Source organism: Arachis ipaensis, chromosome B1 (assembly GCF_059453495.1).
Source record: "Arachis ipaensis isolate K30076 ecotype BB chromosome B1, ASM5945349v1, whole genome shotgun sequence".
Taxonomy (NCBI): domain Eukaryota; kingdom Viridiplantae; phylum Streptophyta; class Magnoliopsida; order Fabales; family Fabaceae; genus Arachis; species Arachis ipaensis.
Genome location: NC_142436.1, coordinates 1,437,895 through 1,462,315, shown reverse-complemented (window position 1 = coordinate 1,462,315; position 24,421 = coordinate 1,437,895). Strand labels below are relative to the sequence as shown.

At 30.6% G+C, this 24,421-nt stretch overlaps 3 protein-coding genes across 3 annotated transcripts; all 3 read left to right on the top strand.

The window, feature by feature from the left end:
- Window positions 1-1,444: 1,444 nt before the first annotated feature.
- On the top strand, window positions 1,445-4,158 carry LOC107630556 (transcription factor MYC2). Its single transcript, XM_016333769.3, has one exon. It carries the CDS (start codon window positions 1,710-1,712, stop codon window positions 3,672-3,674), a length of 1,965 nt encoding a protein of 654 aa, XP_016189255.1. The 5' UTR covers window positions 1,445-1,709; the 3' UTR covers window positions 3,675-4,158.
- Window positions 4,159-13,442: 9,284 nt separating this feature from the next.
- Window positions 13,443-14,180, top strand: LOC107643935 (uncharacterized). Its single transcript, XM_016347695.3, has one exon. The coding sequence runs from the start codon at window positions 13,533-13,535 to the stop codon at window positions 13,842-13,844; it is 312 nt and encodes a 103-aa protein (XP_016203181.1). The 5' UTR covers window positions 13,443-13,532; the 3' UTR covers window positions 13,845-14,180.
- A 6,739-nt stretch (window positions 14,181-20,919) lies between these two features.
- LOC107630478 (protein HAIKU1) lies at window positions 20,920-23,136 on the top strand. The gene is made up of 2 exons (XM_016333658.3): window positions 20,920-21,141; window positions 21,611-23,136. Exon 2 carries the CDS (start codon window positions 21,618-21,620, stop codon window positions 22,707-22,709), a length of 1,092 nt encoding a protein of 363 aa, XP_016189144.1. The 5' UTR covers window positions 20,920-21,141; window positions 21,611-21,617; the 3' UTR covers window positions 22,710-23,136.
- Window positions 23,137-24,421: the final 1,285 nt, after the last annotated feature.

Sequence of the window (24,421 nt, the reverse complement as noted above, 5' to 3'; positions counted from 1 at the left end):
ATGTTTTTCTTCTTTCTACTTTAGGTTAGTGTGTCTCAAAGAAAATGGACCTTCTTTTGTTTGGTTTGGTTTATATTGCTACTAAGTTTGGCTACTTATTTGGATACAATATTTTGATACTATGTTATGTTAGCATTTTGATATATGGTATTAAAATAACATATCTAGTTTGGATATACACTGTGTTTCTTTATACTAATTTGCCACCATTGAATTCATTCATATACATTTAACAAGAATCGCCATTGTAATACAATTATTTCTCAACCAGATAGGCCTCTAAAAAATATTTTATCAGTCAGATAGGTCCCTCCTTTAAAACAGTAACGTTTCATGTCTTTGGTGTCCAACTTGGGGGTGAAAATGTCTTCCTCAAAACGACGTCATTCTGTTCTCATCTGATACGACGTCATTTTGACCACGTGGGCCAAGGACCAGATTGTCCTGCGCTTGACACATCTTTCTTAACCGGATACGTCATCAAGTTAACTGACACGTAAGACATCGCCGTTAGTCTTAACCGGATCAAATTAGGTTGGGGACGTATCTGACGTATAACGAAAAAAGTTAGACCCAAAATTCTAATTAAATTTCTTATGGGCAAATATGTTAGATCGTGAATTCTTTGAGCACCTATTTAAGATATTACTCTTATTTTTATTTAGTTTTAAAATTGTATGAACATAACTTATATTAGTCTCTATAATAATTTTCAACTTACAAACATTAATACAACATTGATATAGACATCGGATATCACATATGTAAAATGATATTTTTGTTTTGACACTCAAATAACAAAAAAAAAAATATCGTAAGTGATATTTATTAAAATTTTTTCTCTTAAAATAAGTGATTTGGCATTATTTTTACTATTTTAGCACCAAAACAAAAATGACATCATTTTACAAGTTTTAATATCAATGTTTCATTAATGTTTTTGTGCTAAAAATTACCACAGGGCTAATATGAGTCAAGTTGACAAAATTTGAGAACTAAAAAAAATTTAAATTTTAGAATTTAGAGACTAAATTGAAATTCGCGTACAAATTGAGAGATCAAATTATATATCAACTCAAAAATAAAAATGAAAACATGGAAAAAATTTTATTTATTCAAATTTTTTTTAGAGAAAAGAACAAAGAGGTCATTAACTTTTTAGTCCGCAGATATTTAAATTTCCAAAAATTTGAAAATACATTTAAGTTCCTGATCTCATCAAAATTTGAACACATTGACTTTTACTGTTTATTTGAGTTTGTTAGACCCACTAAAAAAAATAAAATGTAACTCTCATTACACTGATCTGACCGAATATTCACATAAAAAAATTTTAAAATGGGATAAATTAAATTCAAGAATCTATGTGTTTAAATTTTAAAAAAATTAAAAATTTAAATATATTTTAAAATTTTCAAAAATTTAAATATTCACGCACAAAAAAATTAGAGATGAATTTGTCTTTTTTTTTTCAAGTAAACATATTTTTTTTTCCTCTCAAAAAGTAACATCACACACAAATACTGAAAGGAATACACACTACTCTCTCTCTCTCTCATTTTCAGTTTTTTCACGCACTCCGCAATAAAACCTAAAATGAAACCTAGATGAAATGAATCCCAAATAAACCCCCCAAACTCAAATGCAACCTACTCCCTGACCCAATCTCTCTCTCTCTGAAAAACAAAAATCAGTTTCATTTCCATTTCATGACGGATTACCGGTCGACGCCAACGATGAATCTCTGGAACGATGAAAACTCCTCCGTCATGGAAGCCTTCATGAGCTCCTCCGACCTCTCCTCTCTCTGGCTCCCTCCGCCACAATCCGCCGCCTCCACCTCCACCTCCGCAGCACCACCACCACCACAGCAACAACAACCACCTCCTCCACCGCCGTTCAACCAGGAAACCCTTCAGCACCGACTCCAAGCCCTAATCGAAGGCGCAAGAGAGAGCTGGACCTACGCAATCTTCTGGCAGTGCTCCTACGACTACTCCAATGGCCTCACACTCTTAGGTTGGGGCGACGGTTACTACAAAGGCGAAGAAGACAAAGGCAAAGCCATAAAAGCGACGTCGTTTGAGCAGCAGCAACACCGTAAGAAGGTCCTTAGAGAATTAAACTCTTTAATTTCAGGTCCTTCAGCTTCTGGCGACGAAGCGGTAGACGAAGAAGTAACCGACACCGAATGGTTCTTTCTTATATCCATGACTCAGCATTTCGTAAGCGGAACAGGCCTTCCTGGTCAGGCTTTCTTTAATTCGAATCCGGTTTGGGTTGCCGGTCCTGAACGGTTATTAGGCTCGGGCTGTGACCGGGCCCGGCAAGGTCAGTCGTTTGGGATACAGACCATAGTTTGTATACCTTCAGCAAACGGCGTGGTTGAGTTGGGTTCCACGGAACTCATTTATCAGAACCCGGATCTGATGAGTAAGGTGAAGGTGTTGTTCAATTTTAGTAACAGTAGTGGTGACGTGGCTGGATCCTGGCCCTTGAGTTCTGCAGATCAAGGAGAGAACGATCCTTCTTCGTTGTGGCTCAACGACCCTTCTTCTTCGGCTGGTGGGATCGAAATTCGAGATTCTGTTAATACGGCTGCGACTACGACGGTTGCCAACAACAAAACGGTGCCGGTTGTATCCAATCCTGGCTCCTCCAGCGTGGTAACTGAAGCTCCGAAGAATCCGCAACAGAATCAAGGGTTTGTGCTGAAGGAATTGAATTTCTCGAGCTCGTTAAAGCCGGAATCTGGCGAGATTCTGAGTTTTGGAGAGAATAAGAAGGGTTCTTATGGTGTAAACAGTAATAACGGTGGAAACAATTTGTTCTCTGTTCAGTCTCAGTCGCAGTTTGTCTCCGATGAGAACAAGAAGAGGAGATCCCCTACTTCTCGGAGCAGCATTGAGGATGGAATACTGTCTTTTACTTCCGGCGTGATCTTGCCGGCTTCGAATGCGAAGTCCGGTGGCGGCGGAGGCGGAGATTCGGATCATTCGGATTTGGAAGCTTCTGTGGTGAAGGAGGCCGTTGAGCCGGAGAAGAGGCCGCGAAAGAGAGGGAGGAAGCCGGCAAACGGAAGGGAGGAGCCGCTCAATCATGTGGAGGCAGAGAGGCAGAGAAGGGAGAAGCTCAATCAGAGGTTTTATGCTCTTCGAGCCGTGGTTCCCAATGTGTCGAAGATGGACAAGGCTTCGCTGTTGGGAGATGCTATCTCATACATCAACGAATTGAAATCGAAGCTACAAGGGCTGGAATCGGAGAAAGGCGAATTGAGCAAGCAATTGGAAGATTCCAAGAAGGAGCTGGAGCTGGCTAGTAAGAATTCAGGGGCTGCACAGGCCGCCCCACCGCCTCTTCCTGCGCCACCGGATAAGGAACAAAGGAGTCGTGCTGGAGTAAATGGGAAATTGATTGATTTGGAGATTGAGGTGAAGATTATTGGTTGGGACGCCATGATTAGGATCCAATGTAGCAAGAAGAACCACCCCGCAGCGAGGCTGATGGCGGCGCTGAAGGACCTGGACTTGGAAGTGCACCATGCCAGTGTGTCAGTGGTGAATGATTTGATGATTCAGCAGGCTACGGTGAACATGGGAAGCCGGTTTTACACACAGGAGCAGCTCATGTTAGCGCTATCATCCAAAGTTGGCGGCGGCGGAGATGCTAAGTAGCTCCGCCACCACATTGGAAAGGATACATGGGATGCTGAGATTCGCTCATGTGAAGATCGTACATGACTCGGTCGCATGACATGCTTGCCGTTGATTAAGAAATCACTGGCAAGAATGTGCAGGCAACCGGGTCATGTGTTGTAATCAATGGTGGAAACTCACTTTTCCATTTCCACATGACAGGATCCCGGAACACACGAAGCTTAAGGTGTTTGTGTTCTTCACTAATGAAGTAGAGTTGCTGCCTCTGTAAATTGATGTTCTTTTCTGGTTTTTAGTAGTTTAGTCTAAATTATGAATTAGTTTGATTTGGAAAGCTAGAAAAGATGGACTTAAATGCGGGAAGGATGACTATGCAGCAGCTTCTGATCCAAAGAAGTGAAAATAGACTCAGTTTTTGTGTTAATATTTTATCTTTTTAGATTTAGATTGTACATATATTATATGTCTTATCATTTATCATTATATTTGATCCCATCTTGATGGAGTTTCTTGCTTTCAGAAGTAAAAAATGGACTCAGTTTCTTTCTCTTATCAAGTAATTGCCACCCTCTGTTGCTGCTCAGATATGTGAGATCATGCTCATGTGTTTTCCTATGTTTGTTTGAGCATAGAACCAACACAATAGAACTATTACTATGTGAGTACTGTTTTGCCCAATTATGATATATGGACACTAATCCAATCCTATGTTTAGAACATGAAAAGAAGATGTTAAAAAAAGATATGTATTTAGTTGGATTTTTGTGTGTGTGATGCAATGTGATGGCTCCAAGGAGTAAATACAAAAGGGCAAGGCAAACGTGTTGGGGAAACAGTGTGGAATTCTATCATTATTGACCCCCTTTGCCTCAGCCTCAAAATTGAACGGCTTTCAATTTCAGCCATGTGAAAAATGCATCCTCTTAGCAACGTTGGCTCTTGGCCGGTTGGCCCCTCTTTGGGGACCCCTTTTTTGGTTGTTGGTGCATATTTCCTTTTTGAGTGTCTTTATCTTATCCTTTGCTAGTTGCTACCTCTCCAATTTTTGTTTCGAAAATGTTGCGCGCACACTAAAAAATCAGACACCAAATGAATTATTATGTATTCATGTAAGAATATACATGCTGTTTAATTTATTTTTAATGTTTATTTTATATTTTAATACGTATATTATACTGATAGTTGATTTTTGGTATTCACATAGTATGAATGTTTTTATTTTAGTGCTATTTCAGGCCTTTTTTTTAATTTTCCAACCATGCCATCTGGCCAAGCCAGTTTCCTATTCAGGTATTCATAAATTACTAGTAAGGGTTTTAAGACCCTACCCACTTTTACAACTGAAAATATGTTCCGACATGCATGGTAAGAGAAAATAAAAAAATGAAAAAAAAAAAAAAGAACAAAAGAATGTCCTATCCTTCTTTGCCCCCAATGTTTTCTGTATAGTAGTGGGTTATAGGCAAGTATGTTTTAATGTTGAATGCTATACCAACATGAATGAACCATAGAGAGCATGGCAACATTAGAAAGATACTCAAAAGAGAAATGCTTTTATTTAGGAAAAAGTTTTGAACCAATCTTTATAAATACTCAAAATATGCTTGAATTAATTATTAGTTCTTTAGTTATATTTTTTAATTAATTTATTTATGAGATTTGAAATGGGATCAAGTTCTACTTTTAGTTATATTTTTATTTATTTCTCATATATTAATTAATCTACTAAGAATTTTTCTAATTTCAGTTAAATTGCTTGAAACTTATTTCTAGGGCTGAAAGTGAGTCAAGCCAGCTCATGAGCTAGCTCGAGCTCGACTTGTTAATAGCTCGATAAGCTAAGTTCGTGAGCTAGTGAGTCAAGCTTGAGCTTGGAATTGAGCTCATAAATTAAATGAGCCGAGCTTGAGCTTGGATAAGTTCAGCTTATTAGCTCGTGAGCTGACTCGATTATATATGTATATATATGCATTTAATCTATACTTTTAATATTATATATATACATATGAAATAGTACTATATATATATGATCTTAATTATTTAAAATTTTATATTTAATTTTTACATATAATTTTGATGTAGGACATAAATAAAAAATTTATAATTTAATGATAGATAACAATATATAAAATTGATCTTTTTAAATATTTTATAAAATATATAAGTTATAATTTATTGATATAGAATTATAAATTATGTATTTATGTTTCTATTATTTGAGACAGCTCATGAGCTCAAGCCAGCTCGTGAGCTTTTCGGTGAGCCGAGCTTAAGCTTAAAAAATAGACTCGATTATTAATGAGTCAAGTCGTGAGCCAAGCTCAATTTTTGTGAGCCGAGCTTGAGCTTGGTCTAGCTCGACTCAGCTCGACTCACTTCCAGCCCTACTTATTTCGGTACATAAATTGGTTGAAGTTTGGTAAAATCAAACAAAGAAAGCTTTGCCAAAAAAAAAAAGGTCACTATAAAACTATTTCATCTAACACCAAGCGTTAGGTTGACAAGATATTCCTTTAAGCACTATTATTATTATTATTATTATTATTATTATTATTATTATTAATTAGTAAATGTCGTAAATGGAGTTGCTAATTTTATGACCTTGCTTACTTTAGTTTAGTATCTAGTTAATTTTGTTCAATACAGCTTTGGTCAACTAAGACATATATACTTACTTATATTCTTCTAATAAAGTATTTGGTATTTTCTGCTTGTATCATCATCCCAGCTATGTTTTACAACAATGGAACCGTCCAAATAAATAAATAAAATTGTTAGAACATATTTATTTAATTAATTAATTATTATTTATAAGAGGAAAGAAAAGGAGGAAGATGTCACTGGCACTATATTTATGGTGGAGCTTGTTAATGCTTTTGGAGAGGTTTCCATGTGAATCATGTGGATGAAGTTGTCTGCTTTCAGGAAATAAAATCATACGGATTATTTGATTCCGTAAGTGATGAGTCTTTTTCTGTCTTTTGGTGGATCAAGTTTCTCCATTACTGTCACGTCAGTAGAAGGAAAGTGAGAATTAAATTCTATCACTACTATATTTTTAATATTTTAGGGTTATGTATAATTTTAATCACTACAATTTAGCCAAGTTTTATTTGTTATCAATTTTTTTTTTTTTTTTTACATTCGAATTCATTCTTAAGTTTAAATTTGGTTTTAAAATTATTTTTTTGGACAAAAATATCCTTCTTTTTCATTTTTTTCTCTATCATTTCAATTCTTCGTCTTCCAAAAATCTTAAACTAGGAAAAAGAGAGAGTAATAACCACGGCAAAAAAAAATAGATAAAGACAAAACGAAGAAGTGAGCAGAGATGTGACCGAAAAATAGAGCAGAAAGGCAAAGACAAGCAGACAGTAGTGATGAGGGGGGCAAAGGCGCCGGTGGCAACGACCCGGGTAGGAAGATACGCTGGTGGCAACGACGTGGGCAGGCAAATACGCTGGTGACGATGGTATGAGTTGTTCTCTTCTCGTCGTGTCGTCTCTAGCAGTGTTTGCGGCGGTGGTCTAAGTTGTCTTCTTCTTGTTACTTGTTGCTGATTCTTTTTCTTCAGTCAGTTGTTGTTCTTGTTGTTGCTTATTTTTCTTCTTCAGCCTCTATTAGTATTTTATTGTTCTTGTTGTTGTTGATTCTTCTTATTCTTTTTCTTGTTAATTGTATAGATGTTCAGTTCTTGTGTGAAATTATTTTGATTTGAGATTGTCTGAAATTTGAAGGTGTAAAAATAGTAAATCTATGAAAAAAGTGAGAAAAAATGTGATTTTATGCAAAGATATTTTGTCTAAAAATTAGAAAAAATGACGATTTTAAAATCAAGTTGAATTTTAGAGACAAATTCTAATGTAAAAAAATGTTGGAAACGAATAAAATTTTTGACTTAAATTTTGAGAACCAAAACCATAATTAATCCAATATTTTATATTTTGGCATAATGGGGATAAGATTATTAACTTTGTTATTGTAAGAAACATTAATTTATTTATCGATTTATTAATTAATATTAAAGAAATTTTTGGAAGCCCGTAATGTTTAGTATTGTTGGTTATTAATTATTTAATTAGTATAAAGAGTAAAGCATCATTTTTGTCCCCAACGTTTGGAGTAAGTCTTATTTGTGTCCTTAATGTTTAAATCGTCCTATTTGTATCTTTAACGTTTATAAAAGTGATTCAATGTTATCCTACTATCAATTATACTAACAAATCAGATTATATTTTTCAATTATTCTCACTTGGATGTATTCATTCTCAATTAGATCTCACTTGGATGTGTTCGATTTTAATATTATACCCACTATTTGTGTTTAGATTCAATTATGTCCTTAGAAAAGTGAATTATGTAAATGTTGTAGGAATTAGTTTCAACATTTGATGAGCTATTTTTCGGAGTAGATCATCGATTCTATCCCAGACATTTGTATTCTAACTTCAAGAAGAGATTTTTAAAACTCAAATTAAAGCGTTCATGATGTGGAATTGATGGTAGGATAACATTGAATCACTTTTACAAACGTTAGGGATACAAATAGGACGGTTTAAACGTTAGGAACACAAATAAGATTTACCCCAAACGTTAGGGACAAAAACAATACTTTACTCTAGTATAAATATTAAATTATCTTTAACAAAGTTCTTAATTTATATATGTAAATTCTAAAAAATATGTATATAAATTGAATTGATTCATGTGTGCAAAATTCTAATATATAAAAGTACAAATTATATATTTTTTGTGTGTAAAATTTTTATAAATATGAGTGTAAATTATTTCTTATCAAATACTAACAAAATAATAATATTTACTAAATATATAACATTGTTCTTAATATTGAATAATTGGTGATTTTTGAACACATCCATTACGGGTGCACATGGGCCGGGTTTGATGTGACCCAGATCCGACCCGAAATATACATCGGGTCTATTTATTAGACCCGAATTCGGCCCTAGACCCGATGAAACCAATACACTTTTGGACCACAATTATATCGGGTAAAAACTGGGTGAAAACCGAACCATTAACATATATATTACGTTGATACCTTCTTGTAAGATATATAGCATGTAAAAATATCCAAATTTTCAAGACTCCAACCATTATTTAACATGGTAAAATTCACTTAGAAAAATATAACAAGAACCGACCCTTCTTCAAAATTAAAGCATAACCACAATCAATACTAATATTATCTAATAATACTAAATATTTAAATCAATACAAATAACACAATATTATGCATTAGTTTAAAGTCTTATGCATTCTAAACATAAAACATTAACTTATAGTCTTATAATGACTAATAACACACAATATTAAAGTTTACAATACTTAAATTCCATATAAGAATAGTCATAATCCATCACTAATAACACAAAATATTAATTGTGTATGATGATCGGGCCACCGAGCCGACTTCAGATGACCCGAACTATGGCTCGGACCCGACCCGAAATAATGACCGAGTCTATTTTTGAGACTCTTACCCGATTCTAAATCCGATGAAATCACACAAAATTAGTCTTTAAAATGTTCGGGACCGAACCGAATCTTCGGGCCAGGCCGGGTAATGTGCACCCCTAACATCCATGTATAAGTTATGTTAAATTTTTTTTCTTGAAAGGTTTAAATGGCCAATGAGGATTTTGCTAAAGATTTTTAGTCCGTTCTCAATATACGTATTGGGGCTCAGAAAAAAATATCTTAATAATAATAATTATTATTCATGCTCTGACTTAATACGATGGTCCAAGTCTAAGTAAGTTAAAAAGGTCCAATCTAAAGGGTGATCTTTATTGTTTACCCGACCTCCTCAAAGAGGTTGGATTCGACATAAGCTAGCAGATAAACTGTCTCCTAAAATCTCTCACACACTTTTAGAAGAGATATCTCAACAACCTTAAGATCAAGGGATGGTTATCCATCTTGAGAAGTGAAACCATTTCAACGGTGGTTATTGGATCATTACCTATAAATACACTGACACACTTAGGTAAACCTAAGTTCCAATACACTCTAAACTTGCTTACCCCTTGTTAACTTAGGCATCGGAATGTCTTTGCAGGTACCACCCTCTCATTCTCTCACATACACAACTCGGACGGTGGCTCCCAAACGTAAAGCAAGTCGGAGACCACCTTCCCCCAGCATTTGGTCTCTCATTCAAGCCCAATCATCCGATTCTAGGAAAGTCCTGGAACAAGAACAACAACAACAACAACAACAACAACAACAACAACAAATTTCAATCTTCAAAACCTGCATAAGACAAATGTTTTTAATCATGTTTCGTATCGAATTTGTTGAAATAAGTAAATTTCTAACAGTCAAATAATAATATTTGTGAATTTACAATAAATATTCCTAAGTTTATACTTGTTGTCATCGTTATAAGATTTTATTTATGGGAGCCACTGAGATAAAGATGTTAAAAACGTCCTTTTTTAAAGATATTTTTTAAAAATTAAAATTTAATACATATAATTAATTAAATTGTATTATTTTTATTAAAATTAGACTAGATAAATTAGTTTAGCAAAAAAATTAATAAATTAATTTTTAAACCGGTATAAATTAATATTTTTTTATAAAAAATTACTACAATATCCCTATTATAAAACACAACTAATATATATATATATATATATTTGAAAACTTTAAATTCTAACCCTATAACCATAGAGAAGAAAAGGGCTAGAATTTAGAATTCTCAAAATTAATATATATAATAAGAGTATTTTAGTCATTTTATATAATAGAGGTATTGTAGTAATTTTTTATGAAAAAATAATATTAATTTAGACAGATTCAAAATTTAATTCACTATTTTTCGGTCAAATTAATTTGTCTGATCTAATTTTGACAAAAATAATATAATTTAAGTAATTATATATGTTAAATTTTAATTATTAAAAAAATATCTTTAAAAAAAGACGTTTTTTGTGTCTTTATGAAAACATTCCCCTTTATTTATAAGACAATATGCAAAAACTACCTCGTATTTTAATTTAATTTCGATATATTTTTAATTATATAAATTCTCCTTTCATTGAGTAAAGAGGTCTTGAAACGTTATACATTACATAAATCTTAAGTCTATAAATATAATTTTAAAATTATTGTATGGTTATTGTATTGTCAGAGATTCATGTGTAGAATAGTAGGGTGGTTGCATACCACATATATAAAAAATTTAACTAACCATATTTAGTTTGAAAGAGGAAGAACATTTGTTTTGACAAGTTCTCCAACCATCTAATCTGAGTTACAAATAATGGTCCTAGTAATTTTTTTTAGGATATGACACAACACCTTTTTCATCCAAAGCTATCTATTGTGCATATTCAGCTTAGTTTTTTAAGAAAATCCGTTAGGGTTTGCAACTTAGGCTTTGTCATCATGTAACTAAATACCTTGAACCACTAAACTATTTGTCATCTTACTTTTGCCTTCTATTGATGCATCTACAAATTAAGGTTTTTTATTTTAGATCCACCACTATCTAAATTTTCATTTAAAAGTTTCATTAATTCGACTCTATTTCTCGTATCAGAAATCTTATGTAAAATATAAGAGGTTTAGAATAAAATTTTGGTTTAATTATTCTGTTGGTCCCTATAATTTTACGAAATTTTCAATTAGGTCCTTATACTTTTTTTCTTTTTAATTGGGTTCCTGCATCAAAATTTTTTTTCAATTCAGTCTCTCTTAACAGTAATTAGTTTAATTATATATGGATCCAATTAAGAAAAATAAAATTGGTACATGGACCCAAATAAAAAGAAAAAAAAAGTATAGGGACCTAATTAAAAATAAAATTTGGTGCAAGAACTAAATTAAAAAAAAAAGTATAAGGACCTAATTGAAAATTTTGCAAAACTATAGAGACCAATAGAGTAATTAAACCTAAAATTTTTTATTTTATTTATAATACTGAACCAAAAAAGTAATGGTTGAGAAACTAATATATCAACAAAGTAGATTGGTTAGATAATTAATTTATTCGTCTACTTAAATAAATATTAAAATAAAACTTTTTTTTTTCTTGTCAAATCTATTTTTTTAGAGATATATAATTTTTTTTGTCTTACATAAACACACTCTCTCATATACACAAGGAACTACTATTACTATGGATTTTCTATATTCCACTTCTTGAGCTTAACCGAGGATTTGAACTCGATGCGATTTGAAAAAGAATATAATTTTTTTTTTTTTGGTAAGATGAGTTGAAAAGACTCAATTTTAGATATTACAATATTACAAACTTACGCACATTATATACACAATATTTTTAAAGATTTCTATCCACTATTTAGTTTTAACCAAATTTTAAATCTACGTGTAATTTACTCACGAAGCAAATGAATTACCACTACATCAAGGTTTTAACCACAGAAAAAGAGAATTTTTTTTCTTTTTTACTTTAAGCAGTAGTTTTATTTTATTTTTTTATTTATTAACCTTTTTTTTCTGAAAAATAGGACTTGCTTATGAAAATATGGGCCCAATAAAAGCAATGGGTAATTACTGGACTTGCCTATGAAAACATTTGGCCCAACAAAATATTTCCAATAGAGAATTCTTATTCTATCTTGACCAAAAAAATAAAAGAATTCTTATTCTATGTATTCTTTTGTTTTATTTTAATTTTAATTTTTTGAGATTGGATTGGATTGGAGTCTTGGAGAGCTGCTAGGTTCTAAAGTGCGTGTTTGAAAAAAAAAAGAATAATATTAGATATACAATTATTTATATATTTTTATTTTAACTTATCATAATTTTTATGATCAAAATATTTAAAATTTAATTTTTATTAACTTGTAATTTTTTTAACAAACAAAAACAATAAAGATGACGTATGCAACTCATTTTTTAGGATTATAATAAAATTCCAACAGATAACGTTTAAAGTTATTATTAATTAATATATATTTTTAAATATTTTATTTTAATAAATATATAATAAATATATTAGAAACTTAAAATTTTTTATGTTAGTTAAACCTTTTTTCAATATGAATATGTCATAATTTTTTTTAGAATTGTAAATTTCTAGGTTAATGAATCGTTGGAGACTTGGAGGTAGACTTACCAAAAAAAAGACTTCAAATGTTTTGCCAGCACAAAGGGATCAAAAGACCATTTACAATTTTCTTTTTCCAATTATAAGAATAAAAAAATGATGACAACCAATTAGAATTAGAAGTAACCAGAATCCATGGTCATTGGTCAATAATAATAAGGTTTAATTACTCTATTAGTCCCTATAGTTTCGTAAAATTTTCAATTAGGTCCCTATACTTTTTTTTCTTTTTAATTGGTTTCTGTACCAATTTTTTTTTTCAATTAAATCCTTCTTAGTAGTAATTGGCTTAATTTTATAGGGACCTAACTAATAAAAAAAATTAGTACAGGGACCTAAATAAAAGGAAAAAAAAGTGTAGGGACCTAATTAAAAAAAAATTTTGGTGCAAGAACTCAATTAAAAGGAAAAAAATTATAAGGACCTAATTGAAAATTTTGCAAAACTATAGGGACCAATAGAGTAATTAAACCTAATAATAATAATAATAATAATAATAATAATAATAAATTAAAAAAAAAAAACAGCTATATATATTAACCCAAATTGGGAACCAATGGTTAAGCTGTTTTCACGATTGAGAAATTCATGATCTAAAATATAGTAATACAGGTTGTTCTAGTTAGTTAGTTTCATAAACCTTCCCATAATGTCTTCACCAAAATTCTTTAGTTTCCTTTTATTTAGATTTTTATATAAACCCTCATTCTCTACCCTCCAAGTCCCCAACCCTTCCCCAACCCAATCAAACTCTTTTGAAGGATTTAATAATCATGAGTCTTAGTTGCCTAACATGTGGTCAAATTCTTCAAAGGGTTAATTCTGAGAGAGATGATTATTATCTTCCTGAAAACAATGCTTCTTTTAGAAAACCATCTAGACAGGTTGAAAGAACTTGGTCCGGGAACATATCTCCACCACAAAAACTCGGCGGCGCCATGGCCAAGATCAAAGCGGAACATCGTCGCGCCAATAGCGCGAGCGACGCCGGGCCGAGGTTGGTGAGGAGCAGTGGAATGAGAAGAGATTGGAACTTTGAGGATTTAAACGATCAACAACAAGAGAAGCGAATTAGAATATATTGAGATCCGAACGATCTTCGTCAAAATAACAATGTGTGTTACTTTTTATTGTACTTCTCTCCTAGGTTTAAGGTCGATCAGATAGTTATCTAAAGTATATGTTGTTATCTGATCGACCTTTGACCTAGGAGGGCGTAGATGTATTTGTTATTAATGATTCTTTTCATGCATTGTTTAAATCTTTATTATTTCATTTGTTGGGAAGGGTTGGGAGATGTAATGAGTGGGGGAAGTGGGGATTGGATATTCATTACAAATTGGAGTTTAAAGCGCATATCAAATTATGGTAAAGTGCTTTTTTTCCTCTCCATAGTAATGCATGTTTCAAACATTTGTTATTAAAATGATCTCTTCATTCTTTTAATCTTCTATACATAGTTACTACAAAATGTATTGTAATTGTAATTATTGGTTTAATTTAGTTTTTTATAAATAAATAAATAAATAAATGAATAAAGAAATAAAGTAGTTTAAGTTCAAATTTTGTAGATGAAGAAATTTTCTTTTAAAAACTTTACTACTCCATAGAGTGATTTTGGTGACCAACTCATCAAGTCACAAAATTAGAAAAGGAAAATCCTTAATGGTATGTTTGGAATACTACAATGGAATTCAAATTGATTTAATTTTTAAATTTTGAAATGAATAAAAAATAAGAATTGAATTGATTTGTAAATTCGTGAATTTACATTATAAATAAACTGAAATTCCTTATTTTTTTAGCAAAATTTTATTAAAATTAAAATAATTTGATATATGTTAAAAATACAAAATATTACTTTAATCATATTCTTTAGATATATATTAATATAAAGATGGTAGAGACTAGAGATCATCTGTCAAATGTGCTAATAAGACCACGAATATGTTGTGCTTGGTTATGGATTCTTAGGGTGCTAGACCAATGTGTAGGGCAGCTTTTTTTGAACTGCAGTGTGAAGAACTCGAACCATATGAATTGTGTGTATGAAAAAAGTGATGATCAAGTCGGAGGGTCCGAGTTGTAAGTAGAGAAATTTTGAATTTTTGACAAAGTAAATCGGATCGTCCGTGTTCTATGTATAGTTAATTTTTTGTAGAAATCCGTGTTATTGGAGCAAATCGGACCGTCCGACAAGACTCCTCCCACTCGCACCGTCCGATTTCTCTTCTGCTGACACCATATGCATGTAAAGCACACCTAAACTCCATAACGGGGTCCTACCCCATCCTCACCTCCATAATAAAATTAAAAAGTGATTATTGGTAGTTATAAAAAATTATATAGTAAATAAACGATAAAAATATAAAATTAAATTATTATATTAATTTTTAAATTAAATTAATTATTCATTCACATAATTATTCTAAATACAATCATTTAATTTTAATTCAATTTATTTTAAATCAAATCATATCAATTTAAAAAATATTTTATTCAAAAGACGCTTTAAAGTTTAAACTCCCATATTCAATAAGACCCAACGGTATGTTATTAATTTTTCATCTAATCATTCATATAACCAATATAACATATATATTTATAGATTCGCCGCTAATCTTTTAACTTGATGATATCATTATCGCTTTTTAGATATTATATTAGTCTAATTTAAACTTCAAAGGTTCTGGAAGCCACCAAAATCTTCAATTAGGAAAAATAGAAAGAAAATAAAAACTCCCATTCATTTTTTTTATAACAATTAATTAAATAAAAGAGTACATACATATGTTTTTAATGGTGGTCAAACAATTAATAGAGTAGAGACATATGCTTTTAATGGAGGTCAAACATTTCCTTTAATTATTTTGCATATGCAAGGAAGCCTCCTTTATTATGAACAAAACGATAAGTACCGATCACAAGCTAATAAGATAAAAAAGAATATTAAAAATAAGAAAAAAAATTAGAGATATAAAATTAATATTTTTATATTTTATTTGATAATAAATAAAATAAAAAATAAATTATATAAAATTTTAATTTTTTATATAATTTTTTAAAAAAAAATATATTAATAAAAAATATAATTATAAAATATTAATAAAAATAATAAAAAATAAAAAAATAAGTTGTGTCTTTTAATTTGTTAGCATTTCTGTATTTTTTAAATAAAATACATTAATTCAGTGCTTTTAATACAATATTTGTATTTATATATCTTATTTGTTAAACATAAAAATATGATTTTGTGTCTTTATTTAAGTATCTCATATGTATAAACAAACCCAACTAAAAATTACGTGTATGAATTTATATATTTATTTAAGTATCTCATATGCGAATTTATATTTTTTTAAACATAATTCTATTTACTAGTTTCCATATATTTCATACAACAAAAAATATTTTTTTTTTCTAACTTATATTACAAGTGTTACCTTTCTCAATAATTAAACCTTTAGAATGTTTATCAACGAAGATTTGAAAATATTCGTCATTCTTTAACTAGCTTTTGGAGTAGTGAGTTAGATCCATTCACTTTCACATTAAAAACATTAATATAAAAATTTTATATACTAATGATATATATAATTTAAAAATTAATATTTAATTTTAATAAATTCCGGTATTATTATTACATTGTTATATATCTAAATTTCTCTAATAATATATCTAAATAAAAATTTAAATTAGCTAGGAGATCTAGTAGTATTTAAGCTCGCTTACTAATTCATAGATTTCTCTATTTAATATTGATAAATTTGTTGTACTAATATGATAGGCTGCGTTTGTTTCTAAGAACAGGATAAGACAAGACACTGAGAACAGGACATGATAATTTTTGTGTTCTTATATTCTATTTGGTGATAAACTAGAACAAATTATGAAAATTTAATTTATTTTCATTTTTTTTCATTCAAAAAATTTGAGATGAAAAATACAACAATAAAAAATATAATTATGAAAAATTAACAAGAATAATGAAAGAAAAAATAAAAAATAAGTTGTGTCCGTTGTTAGTTAGTGTCTCCGTGTCCTTCCTGTCAGGATGGACACAAAATACACTAATTCAGTATCTCTGGACATATTGTCTCTGTTCATATTTCATATGCCAAATACAATTTTGTATCTCAGTGTCCTGTCTCTGTAAACAAATGCGGCCTATGAGATTATTAGATTATAAAATGATTGTAATTGTAATTTGTAAAAATGTAACATATAATATGTGGGAGCTTAGCATAGCATAGAACCTAAGCCACCAAAATACTAGGCTTTGGACTTGGTCTAAAACAAAATATTGAAATCAAATAAAGTGTATTCAATATTATTTCTATTTGCATGTATTGTAAATGGTAAAGAATTTTCACATAAGAGGAGAAGCTGACACACTTCCATGCACATCCTTAGAATTCATTAGTCAAACAAACTAAACTACCAGATATTCAGTTATGAATTGAATTGAGACTTGGTCTAGCATTGTTGGCCATGCATCCTTAGAATTCCAAAGGCATCTTTTTGAGTTGTTGTGCTGCTTGTTTATTATAAAGTTTGGATCATATATATTTTTAATAATATAATTTTGAGAATAGTAGTGTACTTAAAATATTATTTTAATCTCTTTTTATAACATTAAGAATATCTAATATTTTTTTTTTGTAAATGATTTGTTTGATTTAGAATATACAATCTTAAAGAATATATGTTTATATATGACAAAAATGTGCTTATAGATGGGAAAAAAAAACAAGAGTTATTCAAATATGTTTCTTATTATAGTTGTAGTAAGAAAACATTTTGGTGTTTATTTTTTAAAAAATTTAATTAATGTTTATTTTGTTGCTAATTTTTTATTAGATATATAAAAAAACTATTAAATTAATTACTCCTATAAAATATATACTAAAATATAAATTATATATTAACAATAAATTAAATAATACATATATTTATATATAAATAAGTCATAATTGAACATAAGTAATATATGAATGAAAGTGAAAATAAATTCACCTTTGACTATATGTTTGAAAGAATTATTTGTCATTAATATTAAAATTCTATAATGATAACATATTACGTGGTTCATTGAATTTGTCTATTTTATGTTTACAATAAATATGATTAAATTATTATATTAATTTTAGATTAGTCCACCTTGTATATTGGAAAAAAATCTTGCTAATAATCGCCTTGAAAGCATTCTCATCTTTATTAGTGATACTAAGAATGTTTGGTAAATTGTTTTAAAAAAATGTTTATATTTTTTAAAAGTATAAATTTTTTGTTTTGTGTTTGATAAATTAAAAAGATTATGTATTTGTATTTATAACTTTTAAAAAATAAAGATATTTTTAAAAGCACCTTAAGATAAAATTTTTTAAAGTGATTTATACTTATTAAAATTAAAAAATCTAATATAACCTCATATATTAATTAATTTTTAAATTTAATTTATATTTATATTTATTATAGTATTTTAAATTTTAACTACTATTTTTTACCAAAATATATATAATTGTTGTTATTTTTGTTTATTAAAAATTATTTTTAATTTAATTTACTAAATACAAATGTTACAACTTTTAAAAAATTATCTGTTAAAAACTAATTTTCATAAAATATTTTTAAAAAATAAAAACTTTATTAAACCAAACTTAAATATAAAAAGTTTGAATAAAAAATAAAAATTAAATTAAATTTTTAAATTTTTTTAATTATTTTATCCATTGAGTGTATTGGGAAGTTTAAAAATAATTAAACTTAAAAATAATTAAAAAATTATTTTATTTTTGAGCTTTTGAGTGCATTGGGTTAGCACTGATTAAGTTAACCCAATTTTAGTATTTAATTTTTTAATTATTATCTAATAAAGTTTTTATGTAATTATTACAAAATTTTGAAGCAAACCCATTTTTATCATTATATATAAAAAAACTTTAAAAAAAATGTATATTAAGATAGTAACTTAAAAATATTTGATATAATAAATTTAAGATACCTATTCTAATAAAAATACTAAAAATATGTTTTCATAAAAATATTTGTATTAAAACAAAAACAAAAGACATTTTTTATAAATAGAGATGGAGGCGGGAGAGGAATACCCACTTTCACCATCTTCATTACCATCCTTATAAGACAGTATTAAATATTAATTAGGTGCTTCAAATAAAAGTCAAATTGTAATTAATGATAATAGAAGATAATAGTTTATTGGTCAAACATATGAACACGTTGAATTTAAATTTTATCTTTTAAAAGTATAAAGTATTTTAGGTATTTTTTAAAATTAAAAAATAAAAATTAAAAGCGCAAACTAAAGGCATTCTAAATTTATAATACATATGGATAGAATAGAAAGTTATGACAATATTCTTTTTGATAATTCTCTTTGTACTTTATTTTTTAATTTTTCGATTTTATCTTTTTTTAGTAAAATATTATTTTTCTTTAAGTATTTAAACTAAATTTTAAAGTTGTTCTTAATATTTTAAAATTAGGGATAAGTATTGTTTTGGTCCCTCACGTTGAGGGTCGGAATCGAAATCGTCCCCAACGTAATTTCCGATTTAGAATCATACTTAATGTTTTTTTTTTATTAAAATCGCCTTTTTAATTTTTTTTGGACAAAAATACCCTCACCACTACCAACACAATTACCTCCTCCACCAGCACCACCACAACCACAACCACAACCACCACCAACCACCACCACCAAGAAAGCAGGAAACAACACCACAACCACAACCACCACCACCACCAAGACCACCACCAAGAAAGCAGGAAACAACACCAAACAGAAACAGAAATAACATCAAACAAAAACAGAAAGCAAGAAAGCAGAAACAAGGCGTGAGGCGGAGGCGGCAAAAGCGAGGCAGAGGCGGCGACGTGAGGCGGAGGCAGCGAGGCGGACTCCAACGGCATGGCTCGCCGTCCCCCTCCCCCCTTTTCCCTTCCCTCTCCTCCTCCCCCTCTCCCCTTCCCCCCACCCCGCGTCCTTTCCCCCTTTTCCCTTCGCCGCCGCCGTCCCCCACCCCCTTTCCCCTTTCCCCTTCTCCCCACCCCGAACCCGCGTCCCTTTCATTTTCTTCCTCTTCTTCTCTGGCTTCTTCCACTTCCCCTCCTCCCTCTCTTCGTCGCCGGCGCCGTCCCCCCATCCCCCGTTCCCCTTCCCCCTTCGTACCCTTTTCTTTCCCCCCCCCACACCAACGCGTTTTTTTTTAATTTTATAATTTTTTTTATTATAGGGATAGTTTAGGAATAAATTAAAAAATTTTATTAGAAAGGACGATTTTAAATTAAAATATACATCAGGGACGGGTTCAATTCCGACCCTCAACGTGAGGGACCAAAACAATACTTATCCCTTAAAATTATTACAATATTATCCTACTATTAATTCTGTTAATAATTCTATAATAGAAATAAACACATAAATATTATAATCTATAATAAAAAAACTAATCTCATATTACATTACTGAAAAGTAAAAAATTAAATAAATAGAAGAAAAATAATACTAGGATATAAAGGAACGAAATGTAATTAGAATTTTATATTACTAATAATATTTTTTATTTAATTTTTTATATTTCACTAATAGTATATAAAATATTAAAATTTAAATAAGATATTCAAAACGTTACGAATAACTTTTGAGATTTGACTCAAATAATTGAAGATAAAATTTATATATTATTTAATAAAAATATTATTTATATACTAAAATTAGTTATTAATATATTTATGTATAAATATATATTTTATTTTATAAAATATATTTATATTTTAATATATATTTTATATTGATAATTAATTTTAGTATATATGTAGTATAATTATTTATTTATTAATTAATTTTTTTATACCAGAGTATGAAGATAGGAAAATGACACAAATATTAAATTGTAGAATACTACCTTAGTATTGGATAATACTACTCATTTCAACATTTAAAAACAATACACAATCCTTATTATTACCAAACAAGTCCCCTTTTCTAGTCTTTTACTCTTTTCAGTTTTCCCCATAAAAGCGCTTTGCCCTTCTCTCTTAGCCACTTCACACGTAATACAATTCCTTATATAATAATTTAATAAATTATTAAATATAATAATATAAATAGTTTTTATAAATAGGGCTTTCCCTTCATTTCCTTATTCTTATTACCTTTTGTTTTTTTTTACAATTTTCTCTTCTCTTTCTGTCATTTCCTTTTTCTTAAAAGGTCTCATTCAACTGTTGGGGTCCCTCTGAAGTCAAAGTTCCAATCTTTTCCGCAATCACAATTCTGGGTCTTCATTTTTTTTTGTTTTCCATCGATCTACTTAGCGAGGTTCTGATTGGGGTTTGGTTGAAACTTTCATCAGTGAGGTATTTTTTTTTATCTTTTTATTTTTCGTCTTTTGCTTTCATAGCCTTAATTTTTTGCTACTGTTTCTTGTGATTCATGTATAGATAGACCTTAATGAACGATCATGGTGATTCCAGTAATAACAGTGTTGTTGGGTGTTCACTGAAAAAAAGAAAAAAACATTATATTAAAAAAATGATTCCAATTTGTTTGACTTCAAAATGAGGTGGCGACTGTTCATTGTTGAATTCTTGAGATTCTAAGGGGTGAATTTTATTTTATTTTATTTTATTTGTTGATTAGTTTGTGAGATTTAGTGGTGGTTGTGATTTGATTTTGAAGTTCTGTTCTGAGTATAATTGGATTGTTTTGCTATGGAAGGGGGATTGAAGCTGCGTGTGTGTGTCTGTGTGTGTGTGTGTGTTTTTTTTCATTGTTTGGAGCGAGTAAATTGGTGAATTTGAGGGGTTTTATGTTATTTAATTGTAGAGAAAAAATGGATAACAACAAAAATAGGCATCATGGTGGTGATGGCAATTTGGGTGTGAACAAAATGGGGAAGAATATAAGGAAGAGCCCTTTGCATCAGCCCAATTTTGGTAACAATGGGACTTCTGCCGCCGCGGCCGCGGTTGCTGTGGGTGCTAGACCTCACCAGCCTCAGCCTCAGGTTTACAACATTAGCAAGAATGACTTCAGAGATGTTGTTCAGCAGCTTACTGGCTCACCCTCACTGAACAATGCTACTCCGCCGAGGCCTCAGCAGAATTCGCCGAAGCCACAGAGTATGCGGCTGCAGAAGATTAGGCCTCCCCCTTTGACGCCGATAAGTAGGCCTCCTTTGAGGCCACCAATGCCTGCGCAGGCCCCGGCCGCAGCCCCTGCCGGCCCTGCAATGGTTCCTTATAATAATAATAACAATGCTTTGCATAGGCCTGGTCAATTTGGACAGCCTGCACTGAATCCTCCTTTGCATCATCCAGGGGACATGTGGGCTAATACGGCGGAGTCGCCTATCTCGGCTTACATGAGATACCTGCAAAATTCAATGATGGATCCTGGGTCAAGGGGGTCAAGGGGTAACCAAATGCAGCCTCAGTCTCAGCCTCATGGGAATGCTCAGCATCAGTTTCAGCAGCATCCTCATCAACCACCACCTGGTCAGGGGAATGTGCAGCCTCCGAATCCACCTTCATCCGCTTTGCTTCCTAATCCTCATATGCCTCCTATGATGCCCTCATCAAGATTCAATGGTCCACATCCTCCAATGAATGGAACTAACCCGCTTGTGCCGAGTATTCCTTCTCCACAACCAAATGGCCCTCCCGTTTTACCTTCTCCGACATCTCAATTCTTGTTACCCTCACCAACCGGTTACATGAGTTTCTTGTCCCCTCGTTCTCCTTATCCGCTGCTGTCACCCGGAGTTCAATTTCCAACTCCTTTAACACCCAATTTCCCTTTCTCACCCTTTGGACAGTCGGGGCTTTTCGGCCCTGGCCCTCAAACTCCAGTTTCTCCAGGCCTATTTCCGATATCCCCTTCAGGCTTCTTTCAGATGGCAAGTCCTAGGTGGAGAGATCAATAACCTTCATCTCCGGCTGCATGCTTATCGGTGGTGCTTCATTCTAACCGAACTGATCGTAGTTCTTGATAGAATCTTTGTTCATTGGCAATGCTATGTACAATCCAACTTTTCAGCTGCTCTTAGGTGTCTCCATTTTCTCATTCCTTTTGTTTTGTCTTTCTTTATGACTAATAATGGCTGCAACCTGCAACCCTTTTGCATTGACAAGCTTTTGCATTAGGTGATTTGTTTGAAGATTAGAAAGGACAAGGAGGACTCAGCTATATATAATATGAAAGCAAGTAGGGTTACAAACAATATTTGTTATTTTAGGGTAGGTCATGCTATCTTTATTTTTTATTTTTTGGGTAATATAATGGATTGGATTGGATTGCATAGTTGTTTGATGTCTTAATTTATTTTCATTCTAATATCAAGCAGTTTCTCATTTTGTTTGGTGTTTGTTAATGTTATACTATTGAAGATGACTTCAAAAATGAAATATTACTCTTTTTGTGAAGCATTCTTGAATCCATTAATGTTGTTACAAAAGTAGGTAACCTTTTACTATATTCTTCATGAGCCAACCTTTTTTAGCCTCTCTTTTTTTGTTTTGTGCTCTTTTTGTACTCAAGAAGATGTTACCCTTCTCAATGTAAGATGCTTGTGTTAGTAAGTTTTAAACAAACTAGATTTTAATGTTTTTCATTATAAGATTCCATAGGTTTTGTATTTGAACATCTAAAAGTAGGTTTTTATGGAAACCAAAATCTAAAGTTGATTAAGTAGGTTTTGACATGGAATATAATATATTTGGGTGCTCAAAGAAACATTTTCGGCTTAGATTTGGTAGGTAATTTGCTTATACTTTTTTTTTTTTTGGGTTCTTTTACACAACACAAATACACACTCACACACACCATTACTATTATCCATTAACATTTTGCTGAGTTGTCGTATTTGTCTGTCGGACACGTTTTAGACACGACATTCATCTGACACTCGTTCGACACAAGTATCTTTTGTGTCTAACGGTGTTTTAATAAAAAATAAAAAAAAAAATTATGTTTGAAAACACCTAGATATCATTGCGTGTTAGTGTGTTTAGTTTTATTCTTAACATATATTTTTTAAATGAGTTTAGAAATAGTATATATTATTATTTATTAAAACAAAAAAATATTTTAAATATCATATATAATTAAAAACAGACATTAGAAATAGTTAAAAAATTAATTTATATTTTAACATCAATAAAATATCAAAATATCATTACAATTTATTTAAAAAAATTTATATTTTATATAAATGCCGTGTCTTTATATCTTGTAAAAATTAAAATGTATGTATCTACAAGTCTCGTATTGTGTACTCGTGTCATGTGTCATATCAGTGTCTTTGTATCGTAGTTTTTTTCTCTCTTTTTGTTACATTTTTTCTTGAAATTTTTTTGAAAATATTAACTAAAATGGTTGAAATCTAAGAGGAAAAAATAGCTAAAAGCTTTATTTGGTATTAAATTTGGGGTTTGCATAATATTAGGGGTTTTATTTTCACTTATTTAAGTGAAAAAATAGTTAATTAAGAGTAGTTTTGTGCCAAAAAAAAAAAAAAAACTAAATCTCATTGGTTTTGGAAATTTAAATTTTATGTAATAACTAATTCGAGCATGTGCAATTTATTCACATATTATGGAACGAGTAAATCACTTTTCTCTACTGTAATCTATTTGT

Coding starts and splice junctions, on each gene's coding strand:
- LOC107630478 (XM_016333658.3), top strand. CDS start 21,618: ATGGATAACAACAAAAATAGGCATCATGGTGGTGATGGCAATTTGGGT.
- LOC107643935 (XM_016347695.3), top strand. CDS start 13,533: ATGAGTCTTAGTTGCCTAACATGTGGTCAAATTCTTCAAAGGGTTAAT.
- LOC107630556 (XM_016333769.3), top strand. CDS start 1,710: ATGACGGATTACCGGTCGACGCCAACGATGAATCTCTGGAACGATGAA.